Source organism: Nycticebus coucang, chromosome 3, assembly GCF_027406575.1.
Source record: "Nycticebus coucang isolate mNycCou1 chromosome 3, mNycCou1.pri, whole genome shotgun sequence".
Classification (NCBI taxonomy): domain Eukaryota; kingdom Metazoa; phylum Chordata; class Mammalia; order Primates; family Lorisidae; genus Nycticebus; species Nycticebus coucang.
In genome coordinates this window covers 7,431,242-7,451,111 of record NC_069782.1, presented here as the reverse complement: position 1 = coordinate 7,451,111, position 19,870 = coordinate 7,431,242, and the positions used below count along the sequence as shown (strand labels likewise).

Genomic DNA, 19,870 nt, shown 5'->3' with positions numbered 1-19,870 from the left:
ACTCAAAAAAGAAGAGACAGAACAGGAGGTAGGTAGTGAGAGAGCCTCATGGCACAGCAGGCCTGTGTTCTGATGTTGTTGCAGATGGTGGAGAGCATGAAGTACCCCTTTCGGCAGGGCATGCGGCTGGAGGTAGTGGACAAGTCCCAAGTGTCACGGACCCGCATGGCTGTGGTGGACACAGTAATTGGGGGTCGCCTGAGGCTCCTTTATGAGGATGGTGACAGTGATGATGACTTCTGGTGCCACATGTGGAGCCCCCTGATCCACCCAGTAGGATGGTCACGTCGCGTCGGCCATGGCATTAAGATGTCAGGTGAGCAGTGGCCTCAGGCTTTGCTTCCTAAGGATTGGGTGGGAATACCTTCCCCATACTTCATGATAGTGCTGGGAGAGTAGGTTATGTGTGCACCCTGCAAGTGACAGTGGTAAGCTCCAGAGAGGTTGAGCAACCGAGGTCATGTAGCTCAATTTGTGAGTGGTACAGTCAAGAGTTGAACCCAAGCCCAGGAGGTGGCTCTTACCTGTAATCCCAGCACTCTGGGAGGCCAAGGCAGAAGGATCCCTTGAGCTCAGGAATCCAAAACTGGCCTGAGCAAGAGTGAGACCCTGTCTTTACTAAAAATAGGAAAATTAGCCTGGCATTTTGGTGGGCACTTGTAGTCCCAGCTACTAGGGAGGCTGAGGCAGGAGGATTGACTGAGCCCAGGAGTTTGAGGTTACTGTCAGGTAGGCTGAACCCACAGCACTATACAGAGCAACAAAGTGAGATTGTGTCTCCAAAAAAAGTTTGAACCAGATCCCCTCCCATGTCATATGGGAAGAGTCTGGGGCTCCAGGTTGAATAGTCTGTGGAGACTCTTGATATTTTCTGGGCTAGATCCATCTGTCTCCTGGTCTGGGGTGGCAATACTGTGGGTGCTGAGACACAGCCAAGAGCATCTGCACAGCAGCCCCATGTGCACAGGGGAGGTGCGGAGATGGCCCTGTCAGCTGCCTTCAACTCCCTTCTCTTCCTCACTCTCTCTGATAACTCCTCAAAAAAAGAGAGGCGAAGTGACATGGCCCATCATCCCACCTTCCGGAAAATCTACTGTGATGCTGTTCCTTACCTGTTCAAGAAGGTGAGGTGCAGCCCTTGGGCTCTTTTCCCCTTGGCCAGAGGTCCATTCCAGGTCTGAGGACCCATTCCTGGTCTTCCCTGGGACCGCCCCTTTCCCTCCCCATTTCCTTCCTACGCAGTGATTCCCCAGCTGCCCGATTCCTTCCAGGTACGGGCTGTCTACACAGAAGGTGGTTGGTTTGAGGAGGGAATGAAGCTGGAGGCCATTGACCCACTGAATCTGGGCAATATCTGTGTGGCAACCATCTGCAAGGTGAGCCTGGGGTTGGCCCTCAGGGGACCGAGGTGGTGCAGATCTCTACTACCCTGTTTCCCAAAAATAAGACAGCATCTTATTTTAAGGTGTGCTCCCAAAGATGCACTAGGTCTTATTTTCAGGGGACATCTTATCTTTCCTGTAAGTAGGTCTTATTTTCAGAGGATGTCTTATTTTTGGGGAAACAGGGTATTTGTTGTTGGGACTGCAGTTCATCCATCCCTCCTTCTTGATTTTTGTGAGGAGGGGCCTTACTCCTTGCTTAGAATCTGCTTTTGTGTCAGAGTCTGAGGCACTCTGGAGGGGTGCCTGTTGAACGCCTGAGCCTGGTCCTATGTCACGTATAAGTTCCACAGTCACCTCACTAGGAGCCTGACTGCCATGTGCCATGTCTTCTGAGTGCTGGCCTAGCCACCAAGATGCCCCGCTAGGCTCAGTTTGCTCCATACCTCCTTCATTTTAACACAGCCTGAGTAGTACACAACTACTCTTGGTCCTCCTAGAAGACAGTGCTGATCTGTCCCTTCAGCACGTTTGCTCCATGCCAGGTGTGTGGTCACCCCTCAGAACAGAGGTGATAGGACAGACACAGTCCCTACTGGCTCCTCATTTGCTGTCTAACGGGAAAGATAAATACTCTCACAAGCGTGCATAACCAGAGTGCAGCCCCCTGTCGAGAAGCTCAGGGTGTGTTGGGCAGGCGGGCTCCAGACCCACTAGATCCATCTGCCTTCTGTCCCCACTGTAGCCACCTTACCCTGGGTGGGTGCAGTTCACGACACACCATTCTGTATGCCCCACCCCTCCCTAGGTTCTCCTGGATGGCTACCTGATGATCTGTGTGGATGGGGGTTCCTCCACAGACGGCTCAGACTGGTTCTGCTACCATGCCTCCTCCCACGCTATCTTCCCAGCCACTTTCTGCCAAAAGAATGACATTGAGCTCACACCCCCAAAAGGTAAAACAGGCCATCACATGCTGGCTTCGCGGTTAGAAGGGGCAGATGAGGCCACAGGCCAGGATTCCTGGTCAAGCCAGACGTGTGGGGTGTGAATTTTCTGGATGTATAGGAGACGTGACAGAGCCACTCAGGGCCACCACGGTGGCCTGACAGTGCGTAGGCTGACTTAGCCCCATGGTTGCTGTGTGGTTGGTGAGCAGAATTTCCACTTGTCCCTTTGGGCAGTGAACAACCTCTACAACAGGACTGTGGTCCCCAAGCCAGGTACCAGCCTAGAGAGGAGGGAAGAATGCTGCTGGGAGGCTGAGCCTTGGCCAAGCTGCACCCCTTCAGCAGTGTGTTCCTCCCCTGCAACTTGCTTATCACTTTCCCTCCTCTCCCTACACATCTGAGCTTTCTGCTCCTCCAGGGTACGAGACACAGACTTTCAACTGGGAGAACTACCTGGAGAAGACAAAGTCAAAAGCTGCCCCATCAAGGCTCTTCAACATGGTGAGGAGACCAAGGGTAGAACAAGGGGCCTGCAGTGCCTCAGGACTGGCCCTACCCACTGCTGTCAGTGGGAGCAATTCCAGCCCTTTCTCTTGAGTTTCCGCGGTGACATCAGCTCTTCCAGGGAATAAGTCCCACGCTGTGACAGGCACTTAGACCCTTTTTCGTAGAGGGGCTCATACTTGGGAAAGAGGTGCCATGGGCTGTTGTCCAGAGGAAGCTGCCCCAGCAGGCATTCTAGTGCCAGCTCCCCGACTCCACCCCCAGGTCCAGGTGAGCCTGCTGGGTCAGAGCTGGATGGCTTGGCAACTTCCTTCTTCCCCCACCCAGGACTGCCCAAACCACGGCTTCAAGGTGGGCATGAAGCTGGAGGCTGTGGACCTGATGGAGCCCCGGCTTATCTGTGTGGCCACAGTGAAACGGGTGGTGCATCGGCTCCTCAGCATCCACTTTGATGGCTGGGACAGCGAGTATGACCAGTGGGTAGACTGCGAGTCCCCGGACATCTACCCCGTCGGCTGGTGTGAGCTTACTGGCTACCAGCTCCAGCCACCTGTGGCCGCAGGTCTGGGCGCTGTCTGCCTTCAGGGGCTCTTGACTTTCCTCTTCTTTCTTCCTTCCTGCCCCCTCCGCTGTGCCCACTTTACTTCTTTGGCATGAAATCAAGAAGCCTCTTGGGCCACTCTGTGTAAGGAGTGTGCCCTGCCTCCCTGCCCTGACTTCTCTGTCTCCCTCTCCCTCTGGCCTGCAGAGTTCCTTCCTTCATCTTGCCCACTCTGTCATAGGCTCGTGCCCTTGTGCACCCAGGTAAACTACCCAGGTCCCTCTGAGCAGCCCTGGCAACAAGGGTGGGTAGAAGGGACAGTTATTTCCAGCTCCTCTCCCCGGTACCACACTGTTCTCATTGCCCAGCTTTGGCTCCCTTCTCGGGTGACCTGTGTAAGGGTGGGAAGGGTCTTGGGGTGCACCTGTACCCTGTGTCCTTCCAGACCCTTCTCAACTCTTTCACCCCATCTTTCACCAACAGAACCAGTCACACCTCTGAAGGCAAAAGAGGCCACAAAGAAGAAAAAGAAACAGTTTGGGAAGAAAAGTAAGTGATGGTCCAAATTGGCCAGGCTTTTGTGGGACCTAGGAGCAGAGGCAGGAGCATGCTCCCAAAGTGCTGTCCCACCAATATAGCTAGCTCTCTTCACAGGCCTGCCCTGTCTCTTCTGCCCTGCCCTTTGGTCCCACAGGCCATTCACCCTGTGTCTTTGGGGATCCAGAGCAGTGGTCAGGATGCTGAGAAAGACAGATGAGATCATGTTTGAAAGAGAGTAAGGTTGGGGGATCCCTATCCCTGCTGCCACAGGGTCAGAAAATGGCCTGGCCTCTTTGGCATTCTGCAGCTACTAAGTCACTAGCTTCTAAAGGAAAAGGCACAGGAAGAAATAGAAGGTGTCTTTATAAGGCCTTCATTCTTCCTTGTGACCTGCTTGAAGGTGGAAGCCAAGGCCGGCTGCTGAGTGGCTGACTCCATGTGGTATTTGGGCCTCACTCTTAACTGATCCTGAGCCCCGTGTGGACTCAGCTCGAGGGCAGCAGGTGGAAGAGGGAGAGGGGACAAATCTGGTTTCTAGACTACAGTCCAGTGATGGCAAGGTGGTCTCTACCACATGGTTCCATGCAAGGAAGGAGATATCCTAAAACAGGACAAAGCAGAAACAGGGACTAGGTCTCTGGGCAGGATTAAGAGAGAGAGTAGGTTTGTCAGGTGGGCACAGGGCCTGTGCTGTTCAGAACATCAGGGCCAGGAAAGTTGCATGTTATGGGAAGAAATCAAAGATTGAAAAGGGAAACTAACAACCACACTTGCTCTGAGTTTGGTTCTCAAGGGATGTGGTGTTATTCATCCCTGTTAGAGAGAACCTCGGGGCACAGGGGCGCACAGCCAGTAAGGGGTATTGTCAGAGTTGGAGTGCGACCTTCTTTCCCCCAGGGTACTTTCTCCTCTGCCATACTACCTGACTGCTGGATGAGACCTAGCCTGAAGGTCTCACATAGGTACAACTTTAATGCTCAGTTTGAATCCACTTTTATTCAAAGGGAAAAGAATCCCTCCGACCAAGACGAGGCTCCTCAGACAGGGGTCCAAGAAGCCCCTGCTGGAGGATGACCTGAAGGCTGCGGGGAAGATCTCAGAGCCCATTTCAGACGAGAGTAAGAGCCACCGGGCTGGGTTGAGGCAGGACCAGCCTGCTTTGTGCTCAGAGGCGGCCCCTCTTCTTCCTGACCTGGGCACAAAAGAATAGTCAAGTTTGTTGGGAATTTTCTGGGCACCAAGCAGTCCTGAACCACTGGGCCTGGAGAGCTTGCCAGACACCCACCCCCAACTCTCCAGCAAGGTGCCATAGCCTTTTCTTCCTCCTCCATCTCTACCCCACCCCTTCTGCTGGTCAGTGTCTCTGGCACAGTCTGCCTGGTTGGGGTGTCCTGAGGCTCTGGGCCTTTGCTACTGCTGCCCTTCAGAAGCAAGCAGGCAGTTAAAGATTGTCCCTAGGGCCCCCATCTGTAAGGAGCCAGATCCCTCTCCCAGGTCCCACGCCCACCTCTCCCGGAGTTACAGGCTTGCTCACTGTGTTCTCCGTGCTGCCCTCCCACCCCCCTCCCTCTCCAGTCATTGCTGTGCAAGTGAAGGAAGACCAGCTAGATGTGGCCTCGCCAGACAAGACTCCAAGTCCAGAGCTGCCTGTCTTTGTAGAGAACATCAAGCAGGAGACAGACAAGTGAGCCTTCTGCTGCCAGCAGGCCCCTCGCTGGAAGCCAGTCCCATGCTATGGAGCAGAGGGGAGGTCTGGGGCATCTCTGTGGCCACTACCACTCTACCCACTTTAGTTTGGAGACTGAACCTTTGTGTGTAATTTCTGCCTGGTGCTGTGAAGGCTGGGCATGGAAGGACCAGCCTGGGGCTTCTTTAACTGCGTCCTGCCTCTGCCTTCTTGGCAAGGTCTACGTGACCTGGGGGCCCCAAATTCATCTATGAATGACCCCCTCTCTAGCCTGGGCTCCCGAAGCTGGAACGTTCTCTGTCCGGACTCCTTGCTCTCCCCCCCCCCCCCAGGAGCATCCTGTACCCATACCCCTCAACTGCTAGGAGTGGGCCACCCAGTTACACTGGAAGACAAGACAGTGAACCCTGTGTTTGCCCAAGTGAGTCATGTAAATAAAGTTCTGGAGCAGCTCTCTGAGCAGGAGAATGTACGCTGGTTCACCATGAATAGTATTAAGGGTAGCAGCCTCTGCCTAAAAAACTAATCAGACCATATGCCTCTCTGCCTCCTGGGTTGGCGCTCTGCTCCTCCTAGCACCGTAGGGACATGGAGCCCTGCAGGAACCCAGCTTTGGCACGCAGCTGAGAAACGGTGATCGGGATGTGGGTTTGGGTGACTTGTGAGGGGCCTTGGCCTATTTTCTCTGTTGGCATGAACCCTGACTCCCATTTCCTAAAAGGAATAGTGGCAGGAGGCCTATGGGGACCTGGTGCCCCGTGGGGCTGACTCTTGTGGAAGATGGTAAGACAGGTTATTTACTGCCACAGTAGCAGGATGGGGAGATGAGCTTAGTCCTTATAGCTTGGTTAGACCTGTCATTGTTACTCTTCTGGATAACCAGGGTCAAGCATGGCTCTGACAGAGAGGCATGAGGCTCTGACAGAGGACATGGTCAGCTGTGCTGGCTATTGCCCTAAAGGGGACTTTTTTGTGTGTGTGTGTGTTTTTTTTGGCCAGGGCTAGGTTTGAACCTGCCACCTCTGGCATATGGGACCAGCGCCCTACTCCTTGAGCCACAGGTGCCGCCCCCAATTTTTTGTTTTTTGTAGTTTTTGTCTGGGGCTGGGTTTGAACCCGCCACCTCCGGCATATGGGGCTGGCGCCTACTCCTCTGAGCCCCAGGCACTGCCTCCTAAAGGGGACTTTTTAAGCCAGGCAAGGTGGCTGTAATCCCAGCACTTTGGGAGGCCAAGGTGGGAAGATCCCTTGAGCTCAGGAGTTTGAGACCAGCCTGAGGAAGAGCAAGAACCCTGTGTCTACTAAAAACAGAAAAATCAGCTGGGTGTGGTTGGGTACACCTGTAGTCACAGCTACTTGGGAAGCTGAGGTAAGAGAACTGTTTAAGCCTAAGAGTTTGAAGTTGCTGTGAGCTATGACACCATAGCACTCTACCCAGGGCAACAGAGTGAGACTCTGTCTCAAAAAAAAAAAAAAAAGACTGTTGCCCACTTCTGCCAGCAACCCTGAGAGGGAGGGAGAGAGAGAAGGGGAGAGGGGTTAACTGTACACTCTCTGGCTCACTTCTAAGACCTTGTTGAGTCCTTACTGTATTTCTGTATTTTGTTTCTCCCCATTCCTTTCTGAAACTGTGTTCTAGAAGTTCACGTAGTATCTGCCCAAATCTCAATACTTTATTTTTCCCACTCTTCCTTGAAGCTCTCTTCTCTGGGATCTACCACATCTCTTTTTTTTTTTTTTTTTTTTCTTTTTTTGTGAGACAGGGTCTCAGACAGCTCACAGAACCTCAACTCTTGGGGTTAAGTGATTCTCTTGCCTCAGCCTCCCAAGTAGCTGGGACTACAGGCGCCCGCTACAATGCCTGGCTATTTTTTTGTTTAGCAGGCTAGGGCAGGGTTCAAACCCACCAGCCCTGGAGCCCAGCTGGTGCATGTAGCTGGCACCCTAACCGCTGAGCTACAGATGCCGAGCCTACCCCATCTCATTAGTAAACTCTTCCTAGAGCCTGAGGTAGAGGCAGACCACATCAGGCCCTTTTTGCCTAGATTTGCAGGTAAGAGCAGCATGGTGCTGGGTTGAGTCCCTGTGTCTGTCCATAAGGGCTGCAGCAGTGCCCACCTGCTGTCCAGGCCTGCTGTTGCTCCAGGCCTTGTGTGGCCTGTGTGCTGGGCTGTCGGGCCACCCGCTTCTCCTGCTTGTTGAGATGTGCTAAGTTTGCTCAGGACCCAGGCTGTTTGGGCTAGTTGCTGAGGTAGGGAGACAGGTCTGCAACTGTCATGGCCCCAAGTGTGTCAGGACAGGTTCAGAGAGAACTTGATTCTATCTCTGCCTTTAGCAAAGGCACGAGAAGTGTCCACACACAGGCAGAAACAGGGTTAGAAAGTGGCCTGTTGGTATAAACCAGGAGTCCTCAAACTGCGGCCCGTGGGCCACATGTGGCACTATGATTGTATTTGTTCCTGCTTTGTTTTTTTACTTCAAAATAAGATATGTGCAGTGTACATAGGAATTTGTTCATAGTTTTTTTTTTTTTAAACTATAGTCTGGCCCTCCAACGGTCTGAGGGACAGTGAACTGGCCCCCTGTTTAAAAAGTTTGAAGACGCCTGGACTATAAACCAATTTCCTCAAAAGGTAAATAGGAGCCGGGCAGGTATCAGTTCAGAAGGGCCTTGTCCTCTGCCATCACACATATCCCTCAGCTCTGAGACTCAAGGATGGCAGGTCAGTTGCATCAGCCCCCGAGGGGGAGGACACTGGGGGAAGACAGGAGCCAGGGTGGGCACTTCGGTTCTGCTAAGCTCCTGGAGCCTAGCTAAAGACAGTTCATTGTCTCAGATGCCCTGACAGTTAAGGGATCCAGTTCCAACTGAAGATCTGGAAGAACAGGGTTTGTATGCCATTTTGGTCTTTCCTTCCTAATTGAACAAAGAAGTTATCCCCAGAGGTGCCACGAGGACAAAAGCTCCAGGAGGAGGATGGCAGAACTGGAGGACATGTTTGGCTGCTGGTCCAGCCCTGCACTGGCCTCCCCAGGCTGCTGCTACGAGAAATGAAATTCCTTACTTAAAGTCCAGCTGCCAGATCTCTGTTTTGGCCTAGGCCAGCTAAATGATGACAACTGCAACAACAAAAAAAATAGCCGGGTGTTGTGGCAGGCGCCTGTAGTTCCAGCTACTAGGGAGGCTGAGGCAAGAATCGCTTGAGCCCAGGAGTTTGAGGTTGCTGTGAGCTATGATGCCAAGACACTACTGAGGGACACAAAGTGAGACTTTGTGTCAAAAAAGTCTTGGGTCATTAGCCCTTGAGCAACCATCTCCTTACCCACGTTGCATTGCCCTTATTCACATTCTCCTTCCTAAGACAGTTCCCCAAAGGCAGAGCCTGCATCCTACCTGTCCCTAATGCCCAACACAGGCCTGACACAAAGTTGGCCTTAATGAGCATTTGTGAGATGGAAGCACGTATAGGACTATGGCTGGCGCCTAAAGTCCACTTTGACTTGTCACAAATGGAAACATTGACCTCTTGGAAATATCTACTTAAGGCAGAGAACGAGCTTCGTGCCCCAATTTGCCCTTTGATAGAATTCAGGGAGCCTCCCAGCAGTGAGGCAACTGGCTGGGAGACATTGTACTACAAAACCCTCCCCACGCCCTGCTTGCCGGTGTGTGTTCCTGATGCAAATCAGAGCAAATCCACACTTGAGCAAGTGCCCTGCTCCCCTCATCCTTTGCAGTCTGGGTCCCTGCTCTAAGGAACTCATGACGGAAGGCTTGACCACCAGGCACCAGATTAATTCCATGTCTACATTGCTCACTTCATCCTCAGTTACTTGTGAGGTACACATTGACCCCTCCTCTAGAAGGGAGGAAGGAAGGCCCAGAGAAGAATGGAAGGACAACAGCAGGTCACGCCCACGCCGACTCCTTACCACCAGTGCTCAGTCATTCAGCCTCACTGAGCATCTTCCACATGCTTGACACCAGGCTAGATGTCGGGCCTCATCTCCTGGAACAGTCTGCAAGCATGAGGTCCTCAAGGTAAGGACCCTGGCTGGGCATGGTGGCTCATGTCTATAATCCTAGCACTCTGGGAGGCTGAGGCTAGTGGATCGCTTGAGCTCCCAAGTTTAAGACTAGCCTGAGCAAAATAGAGACCTCATCTCTACTAAAAATAGAAAAACTGAGGGTGGCGCCTGTGGTTTAGTAGGTAGGGTGCCGGCCCCATATACCAAGGGTGGCGAGTTCAAACACGGCCCTGGCCAAACTGCAACAAAAAATAGCCAGGCGTTGTGGCAGGTGCTTGTAGTCCCAACTACTCGGGAGGCTGAGGTAAGAGAATCACCTAAACCCAAGAGCTGGAAGTTGCTGTGAGCTGTGATGCCACAGCACTCTACCAAGGGTGACAGAGTGAGACTGTCTCTAAAAAGAACAAACCCTTCCCCCCCCCAAAAAAAAAAATAGAAAAATCGAGGCAAGAAGATTGCTTGGGCCTAAGAGTTTGAGGTTTCTATGAGCTATGATGCCAGAGCATGCTACCCAGGGAGACAGCTTGAGACTCTGTCTCAAAAAAAAAAAAAAAAGATGAGGACCCTTAGCCTTCAATTCCTTTGTATTTCTGGGAGGTAACTACCACCTTCATCCAATAACCTAGAACCCCAGGGCTGGCTCTGAGGGGATCTTAGCATGTCAGGAAGGGTAGCCGGATCAAATGGTCTGAGAGGTCCAATTCCCTCTGAAGCCATCCTACTGTGTACAGGAGCAGGGCTGGGGGTGTCTTCCCCTTTTAACTATAGCCCTGACCTGGAAGTGGATTCATCTGAGCTTCTCCACCTAAGCCCAGCTCGGCATCCACATGATCTTCCCCCAGGGCTGATGCAGGGACAAACTACTGATATGGGTTGAATTGTGTCTCTCCTGGAAAAAAAGATGTGGAGTCCTAACCTCTGGAACCTCAGCTATGATCTTACTTGGAAATAGGGTCTTCACAGCAACCTGCAACTTCAAAGAGGTAATGAAGTTGAAAGGAGCTCACAAGGTTGGGCCCCAATCCAGTATGACTGGTATCCTTATAAAAAGGGGGACATTTGACTTGGCACCTGTAGCTCAGTGGTTAGGGCGCGGGCCACATGCACAAACCCAGGGGCTGGTGGGTTTGAATCCGGCCTGGGCCTGCTAAACAACAACAAAAATAGCCGGGCATTGTGGTGGACGCCTGTAGTCCCAGATACTTGGGAGGCTGAGGCAAGAGAATCTCTTAAGGCTCCATGCCTATAGCTCAAGCGGCTAAGGTGTCAGCCACATACACCAGAGCTGGTGGGTTCGAATCCAGCCCAGGCCTGCCAAACAACAATGACAACTATAACCAAAAAAATAGCAGGGTGCTTGTAGTCCCAGCTACTTGGGAGGCTGAGGCAAGAGAATCGCTTAAGCCCAGGAGTTGCAGGTTGCTGTGAGCTGTGATGCCACAACCCGGGGCCCTCTACCCAGGGTGACAGCTTGAGGCTCTGTCTCAAAAAAGGAGAGAGAGAATTGCTTAAGTCCAAGAGTTTGAGGTTGCTGTGATGTCACAGCTCCGTACCAAGGGTGACATAGTGAGACTGTCTCAAAAAAAAGGTGGGGGGGCATTTGGGCAAAGACATTATACAGGGTAGACAACATAAGTGACACCATGCAAAAATAGAGGCAGAGCTTGGGATTATGCTACCAGAAATCAAGGGATGTCTGGAGCCACCAGAAGCTGAGAGAGGCAAGGAAGCCTCCTTCCACTGCAGGCTGTAGAGAGCACAGCCACTGACACCTGGCCTTCTGGCACTTTGTTGTGGCAACCCTGGAGAACTAATACAAATGTGATCAAATCCCCCTTGGTGGGGGGGGGGATCTTTAAAATGCACGTCAGGGGAGGCAGAGTCCTCTCCCCATCTTCCTACTCCCCACTTTCTCTATTTTCACTTTCCCTCTGAGGATCCCGTCTCCTCTTCAGAACCCAGCAACCTTAACAGCAGTGATTCCCACATGCAAGAGTGTCCCTACCCTGCTCACCCTTCTCTGATGTGCCGTAAGAGTCTGCTACAACTGAGTGTTCAAGCCAACGTTGAATGTCAGGATAGTGAATGTAATGTCATGTGGGTCCCACCCTGTGGGTGACCAGGCAGTGGAGGGAGGGGCGGGAAGGGGAGAGGCAGAGCCAACAACATACCTGCACTGCAGGGATGAGGGAGGCCCTGAGATGGGGTGGGAAATGATTGAGTCAACAGTGATCTAGGAGATAACCGCAGGGTTGACTTTAGGGACACACTGGGACCAGTATGCTGTGGCTCACAGAAAAGGCCACTGGCCCACTGAAATAACACATGGTCAGTCAGGCTCAGTGGCTCACAGCTATAATGCCAGCACTTTGGGAGACCAAGGTGGGGAGATCACTTTGAGCCCAGGAATTCAAGGCTACAGTGAGCTAGGATGATGCCACTGCATTCCAGCCTGGGTGACAAAGCAAAACTCTGCCTCAAAAAAAAAAAAAGAAGCACATAGTCATTTCCTTAGAAACTTACTGGGCCCAGTGGAGGGGTTCTATTATGGAACACATGAAACCAGGTTGTTGCCCAGCTATGGAACTACATGCATCAGGATCTGTGCTACCCAAGGGTTTTGAGACCTGGCCCTCCCACTGAGGTCTTGCCCCATGGCCAACCTTATCTGATCCCTGCTGTCCTCCCTTGATGGAGGATCTCCTGGAGCTGGGCCTGGAGGCTGGTATCCGCTTGGCCTTCCTGGCAGCCCAGCCTGGGCAGGCTTCAAAGACAGCAGCTGCAGCCTTCACCCTCTGGCCCCGGGCAGTAGGAGGGGTGGCACAGGTGGCCCCTACCTGTAGGTTCAGCCCAGCGAGCCACCTAAAGAGAAAAGAGATCTTGGGAAGACACTGTGCTGACTACTGGCTGAGAACTTTCCTGAGGCGATTAAGGGGGTCATCAGGAATTTGGGGATACAGAGGCCCAGTGGGTGAGAGCAGGCTCCGCGCAAAGAATCCTGACTCGTAGCTCACCAGTTATGTGACCTACAGGCCACTTCAAGCCTCAGATCCCTTCTCTGTAAAAAGGGGATAATAACAGTAACACAGTAACAAACAATTACAGAAGGTTTAGATATACCAGATATTGTTCACATCAATTCCTATAGGCTGACTAAATCTAATTCTTACAACCACCACCAAAGGATAGACACTACTGTCCCCTTTTTCCAGATGGCCACAGAGCGGTCATGCTGCTTCCTCAAGTTACTTGGTAAAATCACAGAGCCAGGACTGGAGCCCAGGTCTGTGGGACTTGGGCTTCTCCAGACTTCTTGTTGCTTTTTTTGGTAATTATGTAAAGTGGCCACGCCTGTCTTGTTAGTTCCAGCCCACTAGGCCGGTGGTATCTTTCCTACTTTATGGGGATGGACTCCAGGCTCAGAGAAGTCCACCCCAACAGGAAGGGTAGCTGACCTTGGAAAGGGATCATTCTTACCAGGACTCTCCCCTGCCCCACAAGCTGCTTGGCTAGGCACAGACATGGTGCCCCCAGGGGGATGGCAGGTGTTTGACTGAGAGCAGCTGGTGGGTCTCCGGGAGTCCAGATGCCCACCTGTGCAGCGGGAGCAGCTGGCAGTTACAGTGGAAGGGATTGCCACTGAGGTCGATGAGCTCAAGCCGGTTGAGACCAGGCAGGGCGGGCAGGACACGAAGCTGGTTCTTTTGCAGGTGCAGGCTCTGGAGCCCTGGGCCCAGGCCTGAGAAGGCCCCAGAAGAAATCTGCCAGGAGGTGCCAGGCCCCGATGTGAGCTCCTGGCAGGCTCTTCACACCCCCAGGTCAGGGTGAGTCCCATCCTCCCCCCAACACGGGGAGTTGGAGAGCCCTAGGTAGTCAGGTAGAAAGTGCAATGCTGGGTGGTAGAAACTCCAGTTGTTCTAATGTCAAAGTGTTTGCTCTGTTCAAGTCACCAGGAAGCCCAGTTCATGGCCCAACCCCCACCCATCCCCACCTCATAATGGTCAAACCTCCTGGGGACTCTCAGTGTGTACAAACAGTAAGTAGCCCTATGGCCCCAAATTCCTCCCTTCTCCATACTCCAACAATGCTCTCTGTGGGCTGGCCTCTAGTTGTGTGGCACTGGATTCTGTCCTGCCTATCACCCACACTGGCGATCTCTACTAATGGGTGCCTAAGACCACCCATTGCTAAGTGAGTGGTGCATGGCCTGGCCCTGCCTCCCCCACCCCCCTACACACCCAGTGCCCACCTGCTCCAGGCCACTGCTGTTCAGGAAGAGGTGCTGTAGTGACCTGCCCACAGGCCAGAAGGCCCCATCTCGCAGGGTTCTGAGTGGGTTCCCCGACAGCTCCAGCTCCAGGAGAGCAGGCAGCCCCTCCAAGGCCCCAGTGGGCACCTCTCGCAGCTGGTTCCTGTCAAGGTGCAACTTCTCTAGCTCTTGAGCTGGGCCCAGCGCCCCTGGGGACACTTGAGTGATACGATTTCCACTCAGGTAGAGCCAGCGCAAGACCTGTGTCCCCGCCAGGTCCCCAGGTGCCAGGCAGTCCACAGCGTTGTCCTGCAGGTGCAGGGAGAAAAGGCTGGGTAGGGCGCGCAGTGCAGCCCCTGGCAGCTGCCGGAAGCGGTTGCGCTCCAGGTACAGGTAGCCAAGACGTGGGGCCCCTTCGAGGGCCGCAGCGCTAAGAGCTGAGAGCTGGTTGTCAGAGAGGTAGAGGTAGACCAGATGGCCCAGTCCCGCCAAGGCGCCCGCCTCCAGATTCAAGATGCTGCAGTGTTGGAGGTGCAGCGACACCAGGTGGCCCAGGCCCGGGAAGGCCGCTCGGGGCACCGTGGGGAACTGGTTCCGCCTCAGGTCCAGGAGCTGAGTGTCGTTGGGAAAGCCGTGGGGCACCGCCTGCAGCCCGCGGCCCTCACAGCTGCTGTGCCTGGACTCGGGGGCGCAGGCGCAGGCGCGAGGGCAGGGACCGGCCGCACCGTCCTCTCCGTCGGAGGCGCGCGGAGGGGCGCGGGGCCGGACCGCAGCCAGCTCCTCCTCCTCCGCCGCCGCCGCCGCGTCCCCGGGGCAGCGCAGGTCCGAGGGCCGCAGGGCGTCCAGGGCCTCGCCTCGCAGGCGCTTCGGGCCCCTGCACGCGCCGTCCGAGCGCACGCGTGCTCGCGCCAGCCACTCGAGCAGCGGCCGCGCCTGGCAGCCGCACCACAGCGGGTTCGCCTGCAACCGCAGCCGGCGCAGCTGGCCCGGGCCCTGCAGCGGGGGCAGCGTCTCCAACTGGTTCCCTCGGAGGTCCAGGGTGTGCAGACGCGGGCAGCGGGCGAAGGCCCTGGAATCCAGCGCCTGCAGGGCCCCGTGGTCCAGCAGCAACTCCCGCAGCCCGGGCAACGCCAGCCCGTCCTCCTCGCCCACGTAGGTGAGCGGGTTGTGACCCAGCTCGAGACGGGCCAGGCCGCGGGCCTGGGACAGGGCAGGCCCGGGCAGGGCCTGGAGCTCGTTGTGCTGCAGGCTGAGCCGTCGCAGGGCAGGCAGGCCGGCCAGGGCCTCAGGGGCCAGCACGCTGAGCGCGTTGTGAGACAGCCGCAGCCAGCGGGTGCGCAGCAGCCCCTGGAAGGCCATGGCGGGCAGGTAGACCAGGGCGTTGTGGGCCAGGTTCAGCGTAGCCAGGGCGCCGAGCGCCCCGAACGCCCCCGGCCGCAGTTCCTCCAGCAAATTCTGCTCAAGTTCCAGCCGCCGCAGAGAGCCTAGCCCGGCCAGCGCCTCCTGGGGCAGCTCGCGCAGGCGGTTGGACGCAAGGTTGAGGAGAAGCAGGCGTCCCAGGCCACGGAAGGCGCCCTCGGCTACCAGCTCCACCTGACAGTGCCGCAGGTCCAGGTGTGTGAGGTGGGGCAGGGCCTGGAAGGCAGCTGGCGGGAGCGCCCTCAGCATGTTGCCCTGCAGGTCTAGCCTCTGCGTCAGCTGGGAGCGGAGGGGACAGCGAGGCAGAGGCGTAGTGAGCTGCTGCCACATCTGGAACTTTCCCCTCTCCCCTTGCCTTACCCTTTCTCTCATAATCCTGGTCCCTGACGCCGCCTCCAGAAAGCCTTCCTCCTCTGTCGCTGGGGCATCGCCCACTGGGGCATTTTCCCTCTATATTGTCACTGCCTCTTTTCTTTCTCCCTCCTCCTCACTCCCGACTCCACAGGACAGAGACCATATGTTCCCCTGCTGCATCCTGAGTTTTTGTTTGTTTTAGTTTTTGGTTTTGAGATAGTCTTGTTTTGTCACCCTTGGTAGAGTGCTGTAGCATTATAGCTCAGAGCAACCTCAAACTCCTGGGCTCAAGCCATCCTCCTGCCTCAGCCTCCCAAGTAGCTGAGACTACAGGTGCCTGCCACAGTGGCTGGCTAATTTTCCTATTTTTAGTAGAGATGGGGTCTCAGTCTTGCTCAGGCTGGCCTTAAACTCTTGGGCTCAAGCAATCCGCCATCTTGCCTCCCAGAGTGCTGGGATTACAGGCATGAGCCACCACACCCGGCCTGTGGGGCTATAACAAATGCAATATTTTTTTTTCATGACCCTGATCTGTTTAGGATTTATTTATTTACTTTGACTCTCACTTTGTCACCTTGGGTAGTGTGTCATGGCGTCATAGCTCACAGCAACCTCAAACTCCTGGGCTCAAGTGATTCTCTTGTCTCAGCTTCCCAAGTAGCTAGGACTACAGGCACCTGCCACAGTGCCCAGCTATTTTTAGAGACGAGGTTTTGCTTTGGCTTAGGCTGGTCTTGAACCTGTGAACTCAGGCAATCCACCTGCCTTGGCCTCCCAAGTGCTAGGAATACAGGCATGAGCCACTGTGTCTCGCCAATATTTATCTATAGCTATCTATGGGTCACCTGCTTATTCTAGTTGCACTGTAAGGATTTTAAATAGATTATCTCCTATTATTGGTAAATATTGTTCCCATTTTACAGTGGTATAGACTGAGTCTTGGAGAGGAGAAGTAGCAGCCAGGCATGGCAGAGCTAGTGGTGACCCACCCAGGCTCTTTCCATGGGCCCCTACCCTGACCACCTTACTGCCACCCTGCGCCCATGTTCCCACCCTGCTGACCTCAGGGATGCCGTTTGGCACCTCAGTGAGGTTCTGGTGGCGGCAGGCAACGTGCCGCCTGAAGTTGTCACAGATGCAGGTGTGTGGGCAGCGCTGGGCAGCTGCCCACCAATCTGGGCCCAGCCGTAACAGCAGAAGCAGCAGCAGCACCCAGGAGACACAGGTGGAGCTCTGGGGCCTAGGAGAGGAATAGAGGGTTGGTTGTGCACAGGGTCCACATGCTGTCCCTCCCTGGGTCCCACCAGAACCCTTCAGAGCCTTCATTCTTTGGGCTCAGGAAAGTGCCATTTCCCTGAGCCTCACTCCCACCCCGACAGTAGAGTTTCTGCTTTTAGTCCTTTTATTTTTTTTTGCAGCTTTTTTTTTGGCCGGGCCGGGCTTGAACCCGCCACCCCTGATATATGGGGCCGGTGCCCTACTTCTTGAGCCACAGGCACCTCCCTTTATATATATATATGTATATATATACTTTATAAATTAAAAAATATATATATTTTATATTATTATATAAATTATATATAAATAAATTATATATATTTTTCAGTTTTTGGCTGGGGCTGGGTTTTAACCCACCATTTCCGGTATATGGGGCCAGCACCCTACTCCTTGAGCCACAGGCACCGCCCCCCCCTTTTTTTTAGATAAGAGTCTCACTGTGTTGCCATTGGTAGAGTGCTGTGGCATCACAGCTCACAGCAACCTCAAACTCGTGGGCTTAAGCGATTCTCTTGCCTCAGCTTCCCAAGTAGCTGGGATTACAGGCACTTACCACAACGCCCGGCTACTTTTTTTGTTGCAGTTGTCATTATTTAACTGTCCCGGGCTGGGTTTGAACCTGGCAGCCTTGATGTATGTGGCTGGTGCCATACCCACTGTGCTACAGGCACTGAGCCTTTTAGTCCTATTTTACTCTGCAGGAAACCAAGGCTCGGAGAAGAGACCTATTTGCCTAAAAGTTTATCCAGAAAAAATATTGAAAGAAAAAAAATATTGGTGGGTTGCTGGATCCCATGACTGGGGACAGAGTGTCTAGTCCTCTCAGTGAGGACTTGTTGAATGTACCCAGACTGTGGTGAGGCCTCTGGTCCAGGGGGAGGTGTGGAAGCAGGCTGTCATCAGATACACTGCCAGCTCCCAGGTGGCAGGGAGCATAATGGTGTCCACCTTGAGAAAGCAGCTGGCAGCAGGAAGAAAATGCCCAGGACTGGCCTGAGCTGCAAGCAAGACTGGCAGGTCCAGGTGTTGTAGGGTCTGAGGTACTTGAGTGACCCTTAAAGTCCAATCAAAGCCACACTGCATGGTGAGTAGGCAGCTGTGTCCTCTTTTTTCTTCCGTGTTTATTTCCTGTTTGTCTTCCCTTTACTTTAGTACCACCCAGCTAGCCTGGATTGGGATGGGGAGAGCTGAGGGTATGGGTTTGGGGCTGTCCTTTGCGGAAAGTATATCCATCCACCTACCCACTCACCCACCCATCCATCCATCTTCCCATCTTCCCATCCACCCTCCTTTCTACCCTCCCATGCACCCATCCTCCCATCTGTCCACCCATCCATCCATCCTCCCATCCATCTACCCAACCTCCCATCCATCCATCCAATCATCCATTTTCCCCTCCATCCATCCTCCCCTCCATCCATCCATCCATCCATGCATCCATCCATCCTCCCATCCCTCCATCCATCCTCCAATCCCTCCATCCTCCCATCTATCCACCCATACTTTCATCCATCCATCCTCCCCTCCATCCATCCATCCATCCTCCCATCTATCCACCCATACTCCCATCCGTCCTCCCACCCATCCATCCTCCCCTCCAACCATCCATCCTCCCATCTATCCTCCCATATATCTACTCATACTCCCATCTATCCATTCATCTATCCTCCCATCTATCCACCCATACTCCCATCTATCCATACATCCATAGATACATCCATCCATACATACGTACATCCTCCCATCTATTCCCCCATACTCCCATCCATTCATCCATCCATCCATCCGTCCTTCCTCCCATCTATCCACCCATCCTTCCATCCTCCCCTCCATCCATCCATCCTCACGTCCATCCTCCCATCCTCCTGCCTATCCACCATCCATCCATCCATCCTCCATCTACCCTCCTATCCTCCATTCTCCATCCATCCTCCCATCAGCCATCTACCCACCCACCCATCCTCCATCCATCCTCCCATCCCTCCTTTCACCCCCCAAATCAGATCCCCTCACCTCACAACTGCAGCTACTTCCCATTGCTCTTTATAGGCAATTGCTGCTACTGAGGCCCTCCTAGCCTTTCCTACGCTCCTCTTCCCACCCAGCCACCAAAGGGAACACACCAAAACACAGATGGGACCCTGACATCCCCAGCTGAAAGCCCTTCAGCATTTCCCCACTGCCTTTGATGGAAAGTTCTGACTTTTGATTACTCAACTGGAATCTGCTTAAATTCTCCAGTGTCACCCCCTTGGCTCTCTCACTACAAGCACACCTGGAACAGCTATGGTGTCATTGCACAGACCCAGAGTTCTTCCTAACTACCTGTGTCACTAATTTGCCCACCTCATCATTTTCTTCTCAGCCTGTGTCCTGCATGGCCTCTGAGCATCCTCTCCTGATCCCTGGGCAGAGCTCCAGCCCTAGCCCTCCCCCTCTCTGCTCTCAGAATTGTTACCGTTCACCTTTTTGAATCTCCTGTAGGTGCCAGGGTCCATGGCTTCTCCATGGCTGGTGGTGAAGGCTATGGCTCTTGGCAGGGCAATGAGGGGACCCATGGGGACTGATCCCTTGTCCGCATGCAGGGCTCAGAGGGCTGCCACTGGGCTCTCAGATAAGCCCCGAAGGACTAATGCACAGGGGAAGCCTCTTTCACAAATACTGTCTTCCCAGAACCCAACTTGGAAGGCCCTTGGAAGGCCCTGGGAGAATCTGAGGCCCAGGAAGCTTCCAGAACTCCCATCTGCCATCCTCTCAGAGGCCCAGAGACTTGCCTGAGACCACTTAGCTCATGTGAACCCCCTTTGTACCCTCAGGGCCCAAAGACTCACCCCTCCATGCCGCCTGGAGCTGCCAGTCCAGCCTGCAGGCGCAGCACAGGGAAAGGCCAGTCCCCTCCCGGTTGCCTGTGGGAGGCCCGGCTCCCGGGCCAGCAGG

At 54.1% G+C, this 19,870-nt stretch overlaps 2 protein-coding genes across 6 annotated transcripts in view; one reads left to right on the top strand and one right to left on the bottom strand.

The window, feature by feature from the left end:
• L3MBTL2 (L3MBTL histone methyl-lysine binding protein 2) overlaps positions 1-6,695 on the top strand; it is a 25,761-nt gene extending 19,066 nt beyond the window's left edge. The window contains exons 8-16 of one of the 3 annotated variants that reach the window (XM_053584999.1): positions 85-316; positions 1,048-1,124; positions 1,272-1,376; positions 2,191-2,338; positions 2,751-2,833; positions 3,164-3,398; positions 3,861-3,926; positions 4,922-5,035; positions 5,493-6,695. In XM_053584999.1, the coding sequence (XP_053440974.1) occupies positions 85-316; positions 1,048-1,124; positions 1,272-1,376; positions 2,191-2,338; positions 2,751-2,833; positions 3,164-3,398; positions 3,861-3,926; positions 4,922-5,035; positions 5,493-5,605 (1,173 nt within the window). In that variant the 3' untranslated portion in view covers positions 5,606-6,695. The remainder of the gene's footprint in view (positions 1-84; positions 317-1,047; positions 1,125-1,271; positions 1,377-2,190; positions 2,339-2,750; positions 2,834-3,163; positions 3,399-3,860; positions 3,927-4,921; positions 5,036-5,492) is intronic. The other 2 variants (XM_053584997.1, XM_053584998.1) reach the window with 2 other exon arrangements.
• Positions 4,898-19,870, bottom strand: CHADL (chondroadherin like). Of its 3 annotated transcripts, none has more exons than XM_053584996.1 (6): positions 19,765-19,870; positions 16,718-16,895; positions 13,883-15,580; positions 13,228-13,394; positions 12,297-12,495; positions 4,898-5,109 (listed from the first exon to the last, which is right to left on the bottom strand). In XM_053584996.1, exons 1-6 carry the CDS (start codon positions 19,770-19,772, stop codon positions 5,083-5,085), a joined length of 2,277 nt encoding a protein of 758 aa, XP_053440971.1. In that variant the 5' UTR covers positions 19,773-19,870; the 3' UTR covers positions 4,898-5,082. The 3 variants fall into 3 exon arrangements, 2 of the variants coding, with proteins under 2 accessions (XP_053440971.1, XP_053440969.1); XM_053584994.1 differs by lacking the exon at positions 4,898-5,109 and adding an exon at positions 9,537-9,624; XR_008378909.1 differs by lacking the exon at positions 13,228-13,394.